General features: G+C 45.4%; 2 protein-coding genes across 2 annotated transcripts; one reads left to right on the plus strand and one right to left on the minus strand.

The window, feature by feature from the left end:
- Nucleotides 1-1,516: 1,516 nt before the first annotated feature.
- MBOAT4 (membrane bound ghrelin O-acyltransferase MBOAT4) lies at nt 1,517-6,272 on the minus strand (the record flags this gene model as incomplete). Its single annotated transcript, XM_081175965.1, has 3 exons — nt 1,517-2,616; nt 4,004-4,228; nt 6,142-6,272. 3 exons carry the CDS (start codon nt 6,270-6,272, stop codon nt 1,662-1,664), a joined length of 1,311 nt encoding a protein of 436 aa, XP_081032091.1. The 3' UTR covers nt 1,517-1,661.
- Nucleotides 6,273-8,817: 2,545 nt separating this feature from the next.
- DCTN6 (dynactin subunit 6) lies at nt 8,818-16,589 on the plus strand. Its single transcript, XM_081177053.1, has 7 exons — nt 8,818-8,943; nt 9,993-10,057; nt 11,334-11,439; nt 12,971-13,059; nt 14,357-14,404; nt 15,191-15,333; nt 16,348-16,589. The coding sequence occupies exons 1-7, from the start codon at nt 8,900-8,902 to the stop codon at nt 16,444-16,446; spliced, it is 594 nt and encodes a 197-aa protein (XP_081033179.1). The 5' UTR covers nt 8,818-8,899; the 3' UTR covers nt 16,447-16,589.
- Nucleotides 16,590-18,362: the final 1,773 nt, after the last annotated feature.

The raw sequence follows: 18,362 nt of genomic DNA on the forward strand, positions 1-18,362 counted from the left end.
GAATATTCCTCAAGAAACTGCAGGATACATTAAAAAAAAATTGTGGCTAACTGGCTTCAAACACCAGTGCGGGGAGAGCATTGGAGCGGGAATAAACTGCAATGTACCCACAGCCATAGATTGAGTTGGTAAAGTATTCTTTTACAAAGCGATCTGCTGTCATGTATAGACAGTGGGGGAGGTAGGGGGAACCCTACATAAATTGTAGATTTCTTGCTGCCTCCCATGCATCGTACTTGCTACATTGCCACTTGCTCGGAGAGAAGGAACTCTCAAGCATAACATTGGGTTCTGCTGCCACCTGGTGACATTCTTAGAAGGTACAGCCAGCCTGGTTTCAAAGGAAGAATTCTTTGGCAGCTAGCCTGTGCCACAGCCCGGAGAGTTTGGGGCATACCTAGGGAGCAGCAAGAGGACTGATGGGCTTTAACAATGGCACAGAGGCATGCCTGTTCTTCTGCTCAATGTCACTGTCTGCTCAAAAGACCAGAGGCAAAACTGCACCAAGGTACTGGGGACTGCCAAAAAGATGGGCTAGTACTGGAATAGGATGCCAAGCACAGTTACAGCACAAGGCAGTGTCTCTCTATACTGCATTCATTTTGTAAGATCCAAAGCATGTACTTCGTTGCAGAACCGCCACGTTGAGTCCAATTATGTAGCAACCACAGGACTTGGGAGAGGAAGCAACAGCTGCTGTATCTCCAGCGATATTGGGGGATTTAAAGGCATGTTCCCTGCAGCAGGTGCAATCCCTAAAACAGGCAAAAGCACATACCCCCCCCCAAAAAAAAGGCAATTGGAGACAAGGCTTGGTTGGTAGAGCATGAGATTCTTAATCTCAGGGTTGTGGGTTCAAGCCCCACGATGGGCAAAATATTCCTGCACTGCACTGGGATGGACTAGATGACCCTTGTGGTCCCTTCCAACTCTACAAATTCTCTGTCCTTAGGTAGGCATGCTCAGGGAGAAGACAGATACAAGATTTTAAAACTGGTCAAGAGAGCTTGACTGCACTGTTGCTGCTTTGTAAACAGAAATACTTTATTGTCAGGGAACCAGGCAGAAGGCCTTCTTGGTAGTGGCACCCACCCTGTGGAAAGCCTTCCCACCAGATGTCAAAGAGAAAAACAACTACCAGACTTTTAGAAGACATCTGAAGGCAGCTGTGTTTAGGGAAGCTTTTAATGTTTAATAGACTATTGTATTTTAATATTCTGTTGGAAGCTGCCCAGAGTGGTTGGGAAACCCAGCCAGATGCGCAGGGTATAAATAAATTATTACTATTATTATTAATATCATCATCATCATCATCATCATCTACGTTTTCTGAGTGGTTTTAACTGTTTTTGAAAAAGCATTGTGTGTTGTTGCTCTTTTTTTTTGCAGGTAAGGGAAAAAGATTGACGTGGGGAGCGAATAAAAACAAGTGCAGGCTTTATTAAAAGGGGAGGGGAAAGACAACCATGATGGGAGGAGCAAGATGAAAGACTTCACCTAGTTTGTACGTACTGTATGTTAACGATGCAAGTCACCTTACAAGGTGGCCTTGAACCTGGGATGAAAAAGCTGCTGCAACTGTTTTTAAAATCCTGCTTCTGTCTACACACCTCCATCCAAGGATGCGAAATGAGCTAGTGAGGACCAGTGGGGCTGCTCACTCATTTCTTTACTAACAGGAGGAGCACAGTGACAGAGACTAATGGAAAGAAGCTATTGTACGAAGACAACAGCTGCCAAAGCATGGAGACACTCCTCATCTCAACAGCAATCATAATGTACGCCACCACCAGTTGTGTATGACACCAGGTCACAGTTTGGTACAGCAGCCTCTGAAGCCGGGATTTTGCCACTGAACCAAAAAAGCGATGGAAGCGGTAGTCTGCTTCCACCATAACGGCCCAGCACAGAAACCCAAAGACCTGGCCAGGGCGGAGGCCATGCCACCAGGCTGAGAAGGCAAAGGTGGCCAAGAGAGGATGTGAACTGCTCTGCTGGAATATGAGCCGCCTCAGCCACTGGGCTGTGCTCTTGTTCCATGTTCGGGTGAAGCCAGCAATTGTGTTGGCTGTTTCCAAGGTCCAAATGTCTGTGTCCATGATGACTCTGTCAGCAGCTGCTGAATATTGGTGGTGGCCAAGATCCAGCCCCAAACCGGCAGCAAGGAAGAGGGACTCGTCAAGCAGCCAGTGAGAGTAATAAGTGAGCCTGAAGGACAGGGCTGAGGTCCACACGACGTAAACACAGTCAAAGTGGGTGCAGTCGATTAGGTCGTCCAGAGCGGAAATGTATCCCCTCACGATATTGTTCAACAGGCCCAGAGTTAGAGCCCCCAGGCCTTTTTGAGTGGCAGCCCAGAGGAGACCTGAAGAAAAGGGAGCCTTGGAATACCTTACCCATGCCTGAAATCTGCGGAAAGAGCACAGAGGGCCTCCCAGCAGGGTTGGGAAACACAACAGATAAGTACACAATGGCAGTGCCTGGAGCAGGTGCCAGCAAAAGGATCTCCTCTCTTCAGATGGCAAGCCCACCCTCACTTTGTTTTCATGGATATCCAAAGCCAGTGAGGTGACTTTCTGGGTCATCAGCATGAGGGCAGAAAGGGCAATGGGCAATCTGAAACAGAGCAAAAGGTTAGCTCAGTGACAGGTAAAAGGTAAAGAGACGCCTGACCATTAGGTCCAGTCGTGGCCGACTCTGGGGTTGTGGCGCTCATCTCACTTTACTGGCCGAGGGAGCCAGCGTACAGCTTCCGGGTCATGTGGCCAGCATGACTAAGCCACTTCTGGCTAACCAGAGCAGCGCACAGAAACGCCGTTTACCTTCCCACCGGAGCGGTACCTATTTATCTACTTGCACTTTGACGTGCTTAGGAACTGCTAGGTTGGCTAGGTTCCCTGGATCCCATGGGCAACAGGAAATGGCTAATAAACCAGTCTGTCTGGTTTATATTTCCCCGCTTCAAAAGTACCGTATTTTTTGCACCATAACACTCACTTTTTTCCTCCTAAAAAGTAAGGGGAAATGTCTGTGCGTGTTATGGAGGGAATGCCTACGGGTGGCATGCCTACGGATTTTCCTCCTCTAAAAACTACGTGCGTGTTATAGTCGGGTGCGTGTTATAGAGCGAAAAATACGGTAAATAGAGCTGCTTGTCTTTTAAGTCTTATGTACTTTTCATGGCTCAGGATCTGACTTTTACGCAGATCCTTTTAAGAGCAAAATTTGTATGTGTATTCTTGCTCACCTTGGGTCTCTTTTTGCAGGGAAGTCTGATCCGGGAAGTGAACAGAAGGGGTGGTGGCAACACATCACTTACTCAAAAGTCCAAATGTGCTTATGAAAATAAAAAAGGTTGACTATCCCTCCTCAAAAAGAAGCTCACTGATTAGTGACAGTTTGTCCTAATAAAGGTATTTTATTAGGGTGGCGCTGTGGGTTAAACCACAGAGCCTAGAACTTGCCGATCAGAAGGTTGGCGGTTCGAATCCCCACGATGGTGTGAGCTCCTGTTGTTCGATCCCAGCTCCTGCCAACCTAGCAGTTCAAAAGCACTTCAAAGTGCAAGTAGATAAATAGGTACCGCTCTGGCGGGAAGGTAAACGGCGTTTCCGTGCGCTGCTCTGGTTCACCAGGAGTGGCTTAGTCATGCTGGCCACATGATCTGGAAGCTGTATGCCAGCTCCCTCAGCCAATAAAGCAAGATGAGTGCCGCAATCCCAGAGTTGGTCACAACTGGACCTAATGGTCAGTTGTCCCTTTACCTTTACCTTTAATAAAGGTATTACACTACTGCTCCTGTTTATACTGGGTATAATTCCCATAAAGTTCAATGACAATAACATTAGTAAGAAAAACAGTTATACCACCCAGGAAAGGACACTTTGAATCCAATTGGTCTGTCTACTGTTTCTATGTGTGCTGAAATAATGCAAAGTAAACTGCTCCGAGACTAACTCTGCCAACCAACCGATACACTACACTAGAGCGAGCACATCTTTACCTGATACATGCAGCTTCTTGTAGGTAATATTCTTTGTAATGCAGCCCAAGATGGCACAGTGTTTGCCAGGTCATCTGAACGAAGAATGCCCATGTGTGGACCTGCTGTGGGCCAGCGGAATGGATTACGGCAAGAGAGGAGAAGGCAGATATAAGCAGCAGCAGGGCATAGCAGCCCATAGCAGCCCAGGCCAGGAGGAAACCACCCACCAGGAGGAAAGTGTACCTAAAAATAAACAGACGTGTTTTCAAAGTCATGGTGGCAATTTTCAGGGTAAGAAGTTTCCCGCCTGGCAGGAAAGTGAACAGACGGGGAGGCAGGAATGCCACGTAGAAGTGTGGCAAGGCAGTGTTGGGGAGATCTGGGAATCTGTGCTCCCTGTGTAACATCTAGTTCCCAACCAACCACTTTGGTAACAAACAAAAAATCAGCCAGGTCATCACACTAGTTCAACCTGCATCGATACCCAAAGATGCCATTTGGTTCACTGTTAGAAATAAACATAAATTATTAGCACACATCCAATTCACATAGGACTGCCTCTTGTTGTTGTTTAGTCATTTAGTCGTGTCCGACTCTTCGTGACCCCATGGACCAGAGCACGCCAGGCACTCCTGTCTTCAACTGCCTCCCACAGTTTGGTCAGACTCATGTTTGTAGCTTCGAGAACACTGTCCAACCATCTCGTCCTTTGTCGTCCCTTTCTCCTTGTGCCCTCCATCTTTCCCAACATCAGGGTCTTTTCTAGGGAGTCTTCTCTTCTCACGAGGTGGCCAAATATTGGAGCCTCAGCTTCAGGATCTGTCCTTCCAGTGAGCACTCAGGGCTGATTTCCTTCAGAATGGAGAGGTTTGATCTTCTTGCAGTCCACAGGACTCTCAAGAGTCTCCTCCAGCACTATAATTCAAAAGCATCAATTCTTCGGCGATCAGCCTTCTTTATGGTCTAGCTCTCACTTCCATACATCACTGCTGGGGACTGCCTCTTAAGACAGTACAAAAGCTTCAACTGGTGGAGAATTCTGTGGCATGCTATTGGAAGAAAGATGGCGGGGAGCTCCAGTCGTAACTGATTTCCTTCCCAGCTAGTTGTTGCTTTTAAAGTGCTGCACATTCCTATACAGGGCTTTTTTCCCAGCTGGAACTTGCCATAACTCTGTTCCAGCACCTCTCAGGTGGGCGCCATTGCCATTATAAGAGAAAAAAGGAAGGCGTTCATGGTGAGTTCCGGCACCTCTTTTTCTGGAAAGATAACACTGTTCCTATAAGAAAGATAGGAAAGTTCTGGTCCTTCAGATGTTGTTGCACTACAGCTCCCAACATCCCCGACCTTTGGCCATGCTAATTGTGACTGATGGGAGTTGGAATCAACAACATCTGGAAGGCCACAGGTTCCCCATCCTCTGGTATATACAATAGTCTCCTGTCCACACAGATAAGGCCTCTTTTGTACGTTCCTTTTTCCTAAGGACAGAACCGTTCAGGCATGGAGAATATATCTTCCCATTTTGGTACCCAGAGGTGGTTGCTAGGTACTTAAAAGACCTGGGAGACCAACAGATGACACAAATGTCTATAAAATTAGCATGTGATACTTTACAGGTATAGATGTTCCTGGGAAATTACAGTGGCAAATGGTTGGAGCTCACCTACACTGTTTTGCTATGTCCCCAGCTTCCTCAGAATTTTTTCCCCAGAAAATTGTTTTATTTTTATTTCTTTAAGGGGAAAGGGGCAGGAAATCTAGGGCACGCTACAAATGACATGAGACTCAGCCCCCCATAAACATCATGGCTGGTGGCACTTTCTTTTGCATCTCACTTTCTGGAAAACAATTGGATTGGCCCTTTTCTTTTCAAATCTCCTCCTTATCCACAGGTGAAAACCTTTTCTTTCTCAAGTGTTTCCTAGTTCCTGATACATTGAGCTTATTATTTTCTAGAAGCTGCTGTTTTTTGATTGGCTTTCTTTTAAAGTATATTTTATATTTAAAAAAAAGATTTATTAGTTACTGTTTCTATTGTAGGCTTTTAAATTCTCATTTTAAACCTTCCTTTGTTTGCTGCTTATTAGTCAAGAAAAATATAACATTTTTTAAAAAAAGTAATAATAGTAAAAAAAATAGATAATGATACCTACCTTGCATTTATAGAAAGATTCCCAGAGGCACAGAGATAATGGAACAAAATAGCAAATGGAAAAGCAGCTAGCTGGTATAAAGCTGTGGCTTGAAAGAAAAACAGGGTTTCCCAGTTCATGAAGACCCTCATTCTCAAAATGCTATTTTGCTGGTTGTCTTCCAGTCCTTTCTCACCTAAATGAAGTGTCTCAACAGACATTGTTGTCTTTTCCCTATACAGTATTGGATTAGGCTAATAATGGAAATCACCCAGATGATGAAGGTCAGCGTATCAGAGTTTATAACTATGGAGACGGGACATTCTGCCTAAAATATACCATTGAGGTATATTATTTGTTCAAATGCCATTTTCACTGAGCTGCTGTGCCACAAAAGTCGGATTGTCACCCTATGAGGCCCTTTTGAATACTGATTATGAGGTGGAAGCAAAGATAAGAGCCTCATACCAAACTGATAACATCTCCATGACACACAAAATTGCAATACTTTCAAAGAATCAGAGACGCATAAATGGTTGTTCTTATCCTTCCCTTATAATATCCATCATAAACATTACCAAAAGAATACACAGTAAGTCAATATAAAAAATGGCAACTGTGGTAGGCATGAATAGAAAATTGTACATTGGATTGTAGTGGGTATAAGGGTCAGTACAATAGTTTGGTTTCCAAGCGCCCATATTTCTCACAGATGGTCCATGGCTAAAAGGAGGCATGCAGTGAGTTTCACTAGAAATGAAAAGTAGAAGGAAAACTGAACATCCCTTCCCTGTGTATCTGAAGAAGTGTGCATGCACACGAAAGCTCATACCAAGAACTAACTTAGTTGGTCTTTAAGGTGCTACTGGAAGGAATTTTTTTATTTTGACTATGGCAGACCAACACGGCTACCTATCTACTACTGTGTGCCACAGTCCTGGTAAATATCACTCCCATCCATCGCCAGCCCACCCATAAGGCAGGCTGAGGCAGCCACCTTGGGTGGCAGAAGCCCAAGAGGCAGTGCCTCCACAAGAGCCCTTGGTCACCCTACCACCACTGGGGGAGAAGCAGCAAGATGGCACCAACATCTTAAGAGATCTTGTGCACTTCACAAAATCTTGTGAGAACTCTGTGAGATCTCATGGTCACTGTTGCTGCTTCGTGGGCACTCCCCAGGTAGGGGAGGCTGTTGTGGGGCAGCACCTTCCTGATGCACTTCGGGTGGCAAAAAGGGATGAGTTACCCCTGCCCAGAGCCACCTGTTGGAAAATTCCCAATGGTACACTTAGATATGTGATGTTTGGGCCATAGTTGACTTGGGAATCAAACCCATGCTGCTCCCCTCATCCCACCACAACACTGGGGAGGCTTGTAGCAGTTATTAGTGTGGGTCAGAGCCCAACTAGGGCAGCTAAGGGTGAAATATCCCCTAGGCCATGAAACCCATTGCGTGACCTTGAGCTGTCTCCTGCCTCAACTACCCCACATTGTTACTGTGAGGATAACCTTAATCTCAGAGTTGTGGGTTGGAGCCCCGCACTGGACAAGAGTCCTGCACTGCAGGGGGTTTGTTTGTGCACGAGCCGATCCTCGTGATCCCTTCCAACTCCACAATTCTATGATTGTGCGTTTCTGAGCACAATTCAGAGTGTTGGTGCTGACCTTTAAAGCCCTAAACAGCCTCTGCCCAGTATATCTGAAGGAGCATCTCCACCCCCATCGTCCAACCCGGACACTGAGGTCCATTGCCGAGGGCCCTCTGGCGGTTCCCTCACAGCGAGAAGTGAGGTTGCAGAGGGCCTTCTCAGTGGTGGCTCCTGCCCTGTGGAACGCCCTCCCATCAGATGTCAAGGAAATAAACAACTATCTGACATTTAGAAGACATCTGAAGGCAGCCCTGTTTATGGAAGTTTTTATGTTTGATGTTTATTGTGCTTTTAATATTCTGTTGGGAGCTGCCCAGAGCAGCTGCTGAGGCCCAGCCAGATGGGCAGGTAATAAGTACTATAAGTCAGTACTATAAGTGAAATATACTCGCAGTCGAGAGTGGATTTCATGCTCTTTATTCAGCTCATAGCGGTGAGGAGGAATGGAAGTTCCCCCACAATATTTGCTTTATATACATTATTTACACAATGGGCTGCATGTGATTGGCTAATTCCGGGATTCTCCTGTAGGCCAATCAGGTTGTGGATTCACTTCCACCTGGAGTTGGATTGGGTGGCTCCTGCAGGCCAATCAGACTGCTGCATTGTTCTAGAACCAATCAGACTGCTGCATTTTGGATCCTATTGTTCTAGGACGAATCAGACTGCTGCATTTTGGATCCTATTCAACTCAGTACATAACAATAAGTAATATAAGTAATAAATTAAACTATAAGTAAGTAAAATAAGTAATATAAGTAATAAATTGTTGTTGTTGTTTCATGAACCATTGTGGGAGAAGCAAGCACACCACTTGAGCATGATATAAATGTACTGCACTAACACAAATGCTGGCTCCCATGTTTGTATGTTTACACGAAGAAAATTCAAGACACATAACATTGTGTGGCGGGTATTAAGAGGTTAACACGCCGTCGCACGCTATTAAGTGCATCAATGGTGACCCAGAAGGAGGGGAGGAGTTACACGCTCCAGGGCGGGTTCTCATTGGCTACGTCGCTTCCATCCGGCCCGAGCTGAAGGCGCGGTGAATCGATTCCCGAGGGCCACGATCGCCACTCCTTTCCTTCTCGTTGCTATCAGCGGGCTGCGTCGCCGCCGGCCGAGCAATGGATGAGAGGGCGGACAAGATGGCGGAGAAGGCGCAGAAGAGGTGAGCAGATTGGAGCTGGTCGGGTCTCTTTGGTGGTGGGTTTAGCGGCGGCCTGGTGGATGGCAGGTCTGCAGTTTGGCTAAGAAGGTGGGCGGGAGCCCCGGTCTTCTTCCCAGTTCTCTTTTGCCCGGTGCAGAATTAAATTTAGCATTATTCTCGCCATTTGCCACGGCTGCCCGTTTATTATTAGTCTCTTTTTACCTTGTATGAATTTCGGCTCTGCGTAGAAATGTTTCGCAGCCGCTGCTGCCCGATCTGTTTCATGGCCTTTTGGCGCCACTAGATCCATTTTTCTCTCCACCGGATCCCGTACCAGTAAAGTGAGGATAAGACTCCACGCAGCTGATATGAAAGATCAGTAAAAAAGGGGGTCTTAGCCTGATAATTTTCCAGCTTGGAACTTCTTTCTCCGTAGTTTTTATTCATTTGCTTTACCGCTTATTCAGGCTGCTGCTTTTTTATACCAGGGGGAGAGAATCTTTTTAATAAAAACAAAAACAGCCCCACTCTCCTGTTGCTTTGCCTTGTAGAGAAAAGAAAATAGGACATGAAAGTTACACACGCGCTGCTGTCCTGTGCCCTTGCCTTAGAAGTCAGCCCCACTGAGCTCAACTGGGCGTATTTTTAGTAGACATGTATAAGAATTCCATTGTTTAAAAATGCTTTCCTCCTTTGGGGGGTGGAGCAGTCTCATTGTCTGTGTCCCAGACTTCAGACTTGTGAAGCATTTTGTTTTTTTACTAGAACCCTGGTTAGGTTTCTTAATTTTTGTAGCCCCCTCCATGAGGGACAGTTCATGAGGGCGAACTGTCAAGCCTAAATTCTCTTAGCACCCCTTTCTTGAATTGCCCATCAAGGAAAATTTGGAGCCACTGTAACTGACCCCGTTACAGCTGGGTAACAGCACCCAGCTCTCCTAATCTGGAATTAAAAGCCACTGAGTGGGTCTCAGCTTGCTTGAAATATTCTGGATATATTTTCATATACATGTGCTTTCAAGGGAGATGCAAAACATTGTTGTTGTTTTTTGTTGATGTTCTCTTTTCCAGTGTAAAGATTGCTCCTGGAGCTGTTGTCTGTGTCGAGAGTGAAATCAAGGGTGATGTGACAATTGGTAAGAGAAAGTAATTTGTGTGGTTACTGTAGTTGTCAGAATCTCCAGAGTTAATTTGAATTATTGTCAGATTAAAGATACCAGTCTACAAATAGTCTCTTAATTCTCACATATTGCTTAATGTTGTGAAGCAGCATTGCCTTCAGTACGAGACAATCCCTTGACTGTGCAGGGGAAGATAATACAAACAAGATCAATGTTTGTTTACAGTGTGGGTGGGGAACCTGCTGTGGAAATTGTTGGACTCCCAACTACTATTAGCCCCAACCCAAATTTGAGGGATCCTGGGAGTTGTAGTCAAATAATATGTGGAGGGCCACAGGTTTTCCACTCATAGTTTGCAACGATGAACGGTGAGTACAACTAGTGAGCCGATCAGAAGTACAGGTGCTCATGAGGGCAAATAGTTTGTGATCTGAAATACCCCTTCCATATCTATGTGGTGTTCTTGCTGAGAATGTAAAAAGCTTGTGGGCGTGATGGCCTGCGATTCGGATTCGGATGCTGAACCTGAGGAATCCCAGCCTGCACAGGATTCCCCGCCTCCAGAACCAGCTGAGCTGGGGCTGGGGCTTGAGCCTGAAGGGTCCTCACCTGTGCTGGATCCTCAGGTGCAGACACCAGCTGAGTCTGCTCAAGCTCCTGAGGGGGTGGAGGACCCATTGCCTGCAGGTGCTCCACTCTCAGCCCCATCAGGGGAAGCTGAGGTTGCCTCTGGGTCCGGTAACCCTCCAGCTTCTCCTGAGCTGCAGGGGATCAGGGCAGAGAGGCGGAGGGAACTAAGTTCCCACAGGAGGAGTGCTTGCCTCCAGGCCAGGAGAGGCGAGTCACCTGAGGATCGGGGCCGCCCTGTGCCTCGGGGCAGATAAAAGCCAGTCAGCCCAGTCCCAGGTTGCAGGAGCAACTTTGTTGGTTGTCAGTTCCTGCCTGAACCCTGTCCTGCTATCCTGCCGAAGCTCCTGACCTCACCCGACTACCTGCCCTGCATCCAGCTTCAACGGACTGCCTCCATACTGCACCTTCGACCTCAGACTGGACTCGGACCTCACCTCTCGGTTAGCCCACGGGACCAGCACAGTGGTGTTCCAATAGTCCCTTCCACTGTTTGAGAATATAGTTGGTGGTTGAGATTTCTTATTGGTTCCATGTACATCCATGGTAACCATGTATTGAGACAAATTGATACTGCTGCCCCATACGCTCTGTTTTCTCATGAAGTAGTTGGAGAAATATCTAACCGCTATGCCAGGAGTAAACTTTTGAGTATTTCCTACAGGGCCTAGGACCGTGATTCACCCCAAAGCACGGATCATTGCAGAAGCTGGACCAATAGTAATTGGGGAAGGTAACCTCATAGAAGAGCAGGCAATTATCATAAATGGGTATGTATGATATGTTGAACTCTTCTTGGGCCAAAATGGTGTGCCTTGGGAAGGCCTTAGCGAATGCAGCCAAAAGCCAGCTTAATTTTAAAAATGTAAATGCAAGCATAATATTATGCAGTCTACCCTACACTAATAATAATAATAATAATAATAATAATAATAATAATAATAATAATAATAATTTTATTATTTATATGCTGCTCACCTAGCTGGGTTTTCCCAGCCGCTCTGGGCAGCTTACGAAGCATACATATCATAGCTTTCTGTCCCCTGCAGCTTCTTTCAGTGCTGGACTACATGTTATGTGTGCAGAAGATCCTACCCTTATCACCTTGGTTATGCCAGTGATAAAGGTCTTGGCAACTCCTTGCTTGAGTTCTTGGAAAGCTGCTGTCAGACTGAGCAGATAGTACTGAGCTAAATGGACCATTGGTCTTATTCAACATAGGAAGCTGCCTGGTACTACCCAAAGCCACTAAAACTTAAATTTCCCAGGCCACCTTCCTTGCTCTTGTTTTCTTGGCCTCTTCCTAAGCAGCCTCTTCTCATTGGCTCAGTTTTGCAGGGACAGTGCAAGGTCAGTGTTAAAATGGGAAGAAATGCAAAGCTGTTTCATGAATGCAGTGTTGCAGACAGGTAGTGAATCTCCATGTCGAATCCTTGTGCTTTCTTTTATGTTCCACTGTGGAGGGGATATGCCACTAAAGAAAGCATGTGTAAGAAATCTAAGATAAAGAACAAAGCTTCCTATAATCCTTGCATGCCTTCAGTAGTTCACTGTTATACACATTTAATTTGATCACACAGTATTTTTAAATTCCCCTTACCCCACTACTTTGATATGCATTTTGTGGTGTTCTCTTAGTGCAGAGAAATTAAATGGGAAATAGTTTGATCTCCTGAATTCTCCAGTTGCACAGCACTACTGGTGCCTTCTTTAGCCCGACAGAGCATATTGCTCTACTGTGCCAACAGTCATCTGTCCTCATTGGCTCTGCAGTCTGAACAATCAGCTTTCTAACTCCTAGAAAAAGGTGAATCCAAGGAACTTTCTATACTGAAGGACTTTTCCTCATCTGTATCCATTTTTCAAAGCTAAATGTTTTGGGAAGCTGCCCATAATTTAGTTTATAATAATAATAATAATTTATTATTTATACCCCGCCCATCTGGCTGGGCCTCCCCAGCCACTCTGGGCGGCTTCCATAAAAACCAAAAATACAGTAAAATATCACATGTTAAAAACTTCCCTGAACAGATATATTTAAATTGCTATGTAGATGCAAAGGTGGATGCCCAGCAACCTCCTTTCAAATTCACACCTGTTCTGGTATTCCAGAAGAAACAGACTTGCCTTTGGGACATAGGGTAGAGTGGGGAATCAAAGCAGCAGCCCAATGCCATTGCGAAAGTTTTAACTGTCCAAACCTTATAGCTACCAAAGATAAAGACAGTTCTCAATCTTTCAACAAAGACATGGTTTTTTTGTGATGTAGAAATGTTAGTGCATGTTTCAATCCTTTTACAGCTATCCTGAAAACATTACCCCTGATACAGAGGAGGTGGGAGCCAAACCAATGATCATTGGCACCAACAACGTCTTTGAAGTTGGCTGTTGTATCCTTCAAAAGATCAGTGTTTTTTAAAGTGAGATAGTGTATGTTTGCACAGGACAGTGCTACTTTAGCAATGAAAACACCAGTTCTGTGATGGAGTGATTTATTACTTACACACACACACACACACACACACACACACACACACACACACCCTTTTCACAAGGCAGAATTGTCTGAGTTTAATGACCTATCTCAGATTCCACAGGTGTTGTGGAAGTTCCCAGTAACTTACACCCATGGGCATTTTGTTCATGTTCAGGGCAAGAGCTTCCTGATAATGATGGGGTGTGGGTGTGTTTGTAGTAAACCTCAATGATATTTTAATACAAGAACTGCGTGCATTTATTTCACTACACAAATGTGCTGCATGGGCTCGCTGTGCCTTTCATTTCACAGGGAACGTGTGGCAAAATAGATGTGTCTGCTCAGCATGTTGCAGCATTCACAACAAACATGGTAAACACATGCTAGTTTCCCTAATGTGAAAAAAGCAACTCTGCATTGTGAGCAGTGACCTCTCTCTTGGGACAAAAGGCCTCAAAGTTCTGTTTTGTTTTGTCTAAAGGGATCAACCATTGCAGCTGGTGTTCCAAACTCAAATGCGCAATCTTAAATAAATGCAATCCAAAGGACCAGGTAACAAAAGCAACCCTCCTACAAGGCAAGCAAAGCAATGCAAAACATCACATTTAATATCATTACGATTTCCCTTGTTCTTTCCTTACCTGTAATATTCTCCGTGTTGGCTGTGTTTTAAACTTAGTTGACAGCCTTCTAGTACAACAAGCTGTGAGTTTCGTTTAATCTCCTGTCTATCTTCGCCTTCCTTTTCTGCCTAACACAGCTTATAACTGTTGAAGCCACAGAACAGTGGTAGGAGCACCTTTGCTGTAACAAGAGGGTCGTTCACAATCATAACAGCTAATTGGTTGCTCACAAAGAACTTCCCACTGATCTTTTGCTTGTTCAGCAGAGAGAATTCCACTCACTGTGCATTCCTTCTCTGTGGCAGTTTGTAAGAGCCTAGCAGAAGAACCTAGGACCACAGAGCTGGCTGCTCTGAGCATTGAGGAAAGCCTTTGAGCACACACTCAAAGGTCCATAGGCAGCTTTTGATTCAACTAAAGGCCACTGGTCCAGGAGCTTGCAAATCACACTTTACTGAAGCAGGCCACTTGTCCTGAACACCTTTTCAAAACATGGGGATTCTTCAAAGAGGACTGTGTTAGGAGGAATCCAGGATAAGGGAGCGTGCAAACTAAATATCTAAGTACTCTTCTTAACTGTGAACTTAGATTCCCAGGCAATGAAAATAGGAGACAACAATGTAATTGAGTCCAAAGGTATGTATGTTGATTAAGTGGGAAATCAATAACGGGGGGGGGGGGTATTTTTTTGTTTCCAGTTTTTGTGTTGTATTACTTTATTCTCTATGCTTCTGAGGACCACTCTGACATCTGAAAATACTGGAACGGTTTATGCGAAAAACCAATTTTGATAAATATATTGCAAGTCCGTAGTAACATGCTTAAAAAAAAAAAAGTTTGACTAAGACAGTAGTTTTGGAAACAGCACACAAACACACACACACACCATCCATTTGCAAACCTTCTTAATTTTGAGTTTCCCCATGTTCTCCTAGAGCAGTCATGGGTAACCAAAGGCCCTCTAGATGTTGCTGGATTAAAACTCCCATGAGCCCTAGCCGGCATGGTCAGGGATGATGGGAGATGTAGTCCAGCATCATCCGCAAGGTCACTGGTTCCTCATCCCTATGCTTGATGGTACAGACTGCGGCAATTTAAGACCAGAGTGTAGTTGCACATCCCTGGGTTGTGTACACTTGGAAATAAGCAGTGGAACTGGTGGTACTCAGAAGTGAGACTGCACATGATTGCAGCCGAAATCTGATATCAGCTGATATCTCAAACAAGTTGAGTTCTAGAAACAAGACAAAAAAATTGGGATGTTGCGGAGGAGTAGCAGAGGAGACTTATGTTGATGATACTCTCTGTTTCTAGCGGTGAGATGCTGGGCCAAAGAACAGACCACTGATTAGACTTCATGACATTGCTCATTCCAGGTGGGTTGTTTGCCATTTCATAATGTGAGATTTTTTGTCTCTGCAGCATTTGTGGGTAGGAACGTGATCTTGACGAGCGGCTGCATCATTGGAGCCTGCTGCAATGTCAACACCTACGAAGTCATCCCTGAAAACACGGTCATCTATGGAGCTGACTGTCTTCGGCGAGTGCAGACTGAGCGGCCCCAGGTAGGTGCACGACAGGAGGTCAACCTTTGCTAATGTGCCACCAGTTGTTCCTCCTTTTCCAACAGCATGACTTTTCCAACCCAGTCTGGTCTATCAGGACGGATAGCCACTTGCTTCCTTTTCTTTCCCATCAACTCAGCACTCCCGTGTCTATGGTGCAAAGGCCAGTGGCGGTGGAGCAACTGATTTGTCAATGAGAATGTCATACGAAACCTGGCACAAACCTAAACACACTTTTTAATCCTCTCTGAGTGGGCCACTTGTCCTTGATAAGCCACAGTTTGCACTCCATTTCTAATTCTGCTTTTCTAGCTGATTGCAAACTGGCTTATCAAGGTCCAGGCATCATGGACTCTTACAGGTGACCCACTCAGACAGGATTAAAAGCCTGTTGTCTTTCTCAGCTTGGCTGGGGGGTAGGAGAGACTCCCAGGATGGGGGCGGATAGGAAATAGAAATGAAGTTTCTGGTTAATTGATCATTTGCTTTCTCCTATGTTGTCTTTGAGGGATGCGGGTGGCACTGTGGGTTAAACCACAGAGCTTAGGACTTGCTGATCAGAAGGTCGGCGGTTCGAATCCCCACCACGGGGTGAGCTCCCGTTGCTCAGTCCCAGCTCCTGCCAACCTAGCAGTTCAAAAGCACATCAAAGTGCATGTAGATAAGTAGGTACCACTCTGGTGGGAAGGTAAACGGCGTTTCCGTGTGCTGCTCTGGTTCGCCAGAAGCGGCTTAGTCATGCTGGCCACATGACCCGGAAGCTGTACGCTGGCTCCCTCGGCCAATAAAGCGAGATGAGCATCGTAACCCCAGAGTCGGCCACGACTGGACCTAATGGTCAGGGGTCCCTTTACCTTTACCTTTATGTTGTCTTTAAGGATGCTTAGGTTCTTTATCCCATGAATTATTTTCCCTGGTAGAGCAGAACATAAGCAAATGAATTCAGACTGTCAGTATTATCACCTGTCTGGTGCTCCCCCCCCCCTAATTTTTTCACACTGCTGTTCTTTTTAGCCACAAACATTGCAGCTGGACTTCCTAATGAAAATCCTGCCAAATTATCACCATCTTAAAAAAGCCATGAAACCAACTTCTACACCTGTGAAGAGCTGAAGACACCCTTCTCCCAGCATGCTTACCAGAACTGCAGTGCTTTCAGGACTCTTGTGTCCGCAAGAGCTAACTCACTTAACTTACATGCTCGTTCATTCCATTGTGCATCATAATGTTATTTATTAAAATGTTGAAAAATGAAATGTGTGTGATGTATTCCCCTCAGTGGGTTGTCTTCTTCTTAGCTGATAAAAACTTGCGTTTCAGTGGAGGAGTGAAATGTTTTAGCATTACAGGAGGTATAATTTTCAGTGGAATTGGGGCACGTTAAATGCCATAGACACAATTCAGGCAAAGCAATGCACTTTTTTAAAGTCCCACTTTTTTAAAGCCCCACTGCAGTCAGTGGGAGATGCTTAATGCTCACACTGAAACTTACAAATTCATAACTACCTTCTCAGAGGTGGGGAACCTGTGGCCACTCTTCAGATGTTGCTGGATTTGAACTCCCAACATCCCTAACTATTGGCCAATCTGTGGCTGAAGTTCAACAATGTCTGGAGGGAAGCCACAGGTTCCTCACTCCTGGCCTGGATTGCACCTCAAGTGTATTAGAGCTCCTCATCATTTCTCTTAGATGTGTCTCTCTTCAGACAAAAATGGTGCAAGAGTGAGTCCCTAAGTGCTGTGCTGGCAGGAACTAATGGGAGTTGGGAATCCAGAACATCTGAAGGACACCGGATTGGCAAAGGCTGCCCTGAGTAATCCAGCTGTGACTGGTTATCGCCTCCCTTTGGCTTTATAATACACTCTCACACTCCATCCACAGAGCCATTTGTGTGCACTCTAGACAGTGTGAGAGAGTATCTGTACCTTACTGAGCAATCCTACACCTAAGTGTGAAATTCTAAACACCCTTAGGAGTAAGGCTCCTTGAAAAGAGTGGGATTTTCTTATGACTAACCTGTTCAGGTGTGCTCTGTGACCCTAATCAGCTTAAGTCATAGCCCCCAATAAATCTGTTATCTTTTCCCCCAGTTGCTCAAAACGTGCAATCCAGGGGAAGTTATGCATCCTTAAAACTTGTAAAGGAACTTGTAAAGGAACTAAGCCCTTAATTGTGTCTGGACAAGGCCCTCTGATTTCAACTGAACTTAAGTATTCTTACATTTATCTGGATTGTACCTTCCCTTTGGTTTTTTCCCTAGGGTGAGAGTTGTCTAATACAGCAATACCTAATTTCTGTATTCACTGGAGGTTTTTAAACAGATGTTGGATGGCCCCCTGTCAGGGATTATTTAGCTGTGATTCCTGCGTTGCAGGGAGTTGGACTAGATTACCCTCTGGGATCCCTTCCAACTTTACAATTCTCTGGCGCTACTCTATTAGTCCAGAGGCCATCAGCGTAACACAAACTAATAATCCCAGAAGTTGCCAGGTTCTGCCATAATTAGGGTGTCAGGAAGCAAGATGGGTTTTCCGATTATGGAAAACTTTCTCACAGGCATATATGAGGCATGGCAAAACAACAAAAACCCTGCGATATTCCTGAGCTGTTTCTCCCTCCGGAATGGAAGCTCCTCATGGAGAACCATTTGCTGAAGATCTCAGTAAGTAGATAGACTCTCAGATTGAAAATGCTTTGTAAACAAAAATATTCTGCGACTGATGGTAACTTCATTAGCATCCTCTAAACATAGCTGTCCCAATCTGTGCAAAGGCTTGCTTCCAGTGGTGGGTGCGAGTGCTTGTTCCGGCTCCTTGGACTTCCCTAGATGTCAGTGTGGTGTAGTGTAGAGCAGTAGACCCGTAATCTGGTGAACCGGGTTCGCGTCTCCGCTCCTCCACGTGCAGCTGCTGGGTGACTTTGGGCTAGTCACACTTCTTTGAAGTCTCTCAGCCTCACTCACCTCACAGAGTGTTTGTTGTGGTGGAGGAAGGGAAAGGAGAATGTTAGCCGCTTTGGGACTCCTTCG

This window comes from Podarcis bocagei (assembly GCF_964188305.1).
Source record: "Podarcis bocagei genome assembly, chromosome: 17".
Taxonomy (NCBI): domain Eukaryota; kingdom Metazoa; phylum Chordata; class Lepidosauria; order Squamata; family Lacertidae; genus Podarcis; species Podarcis bocagei.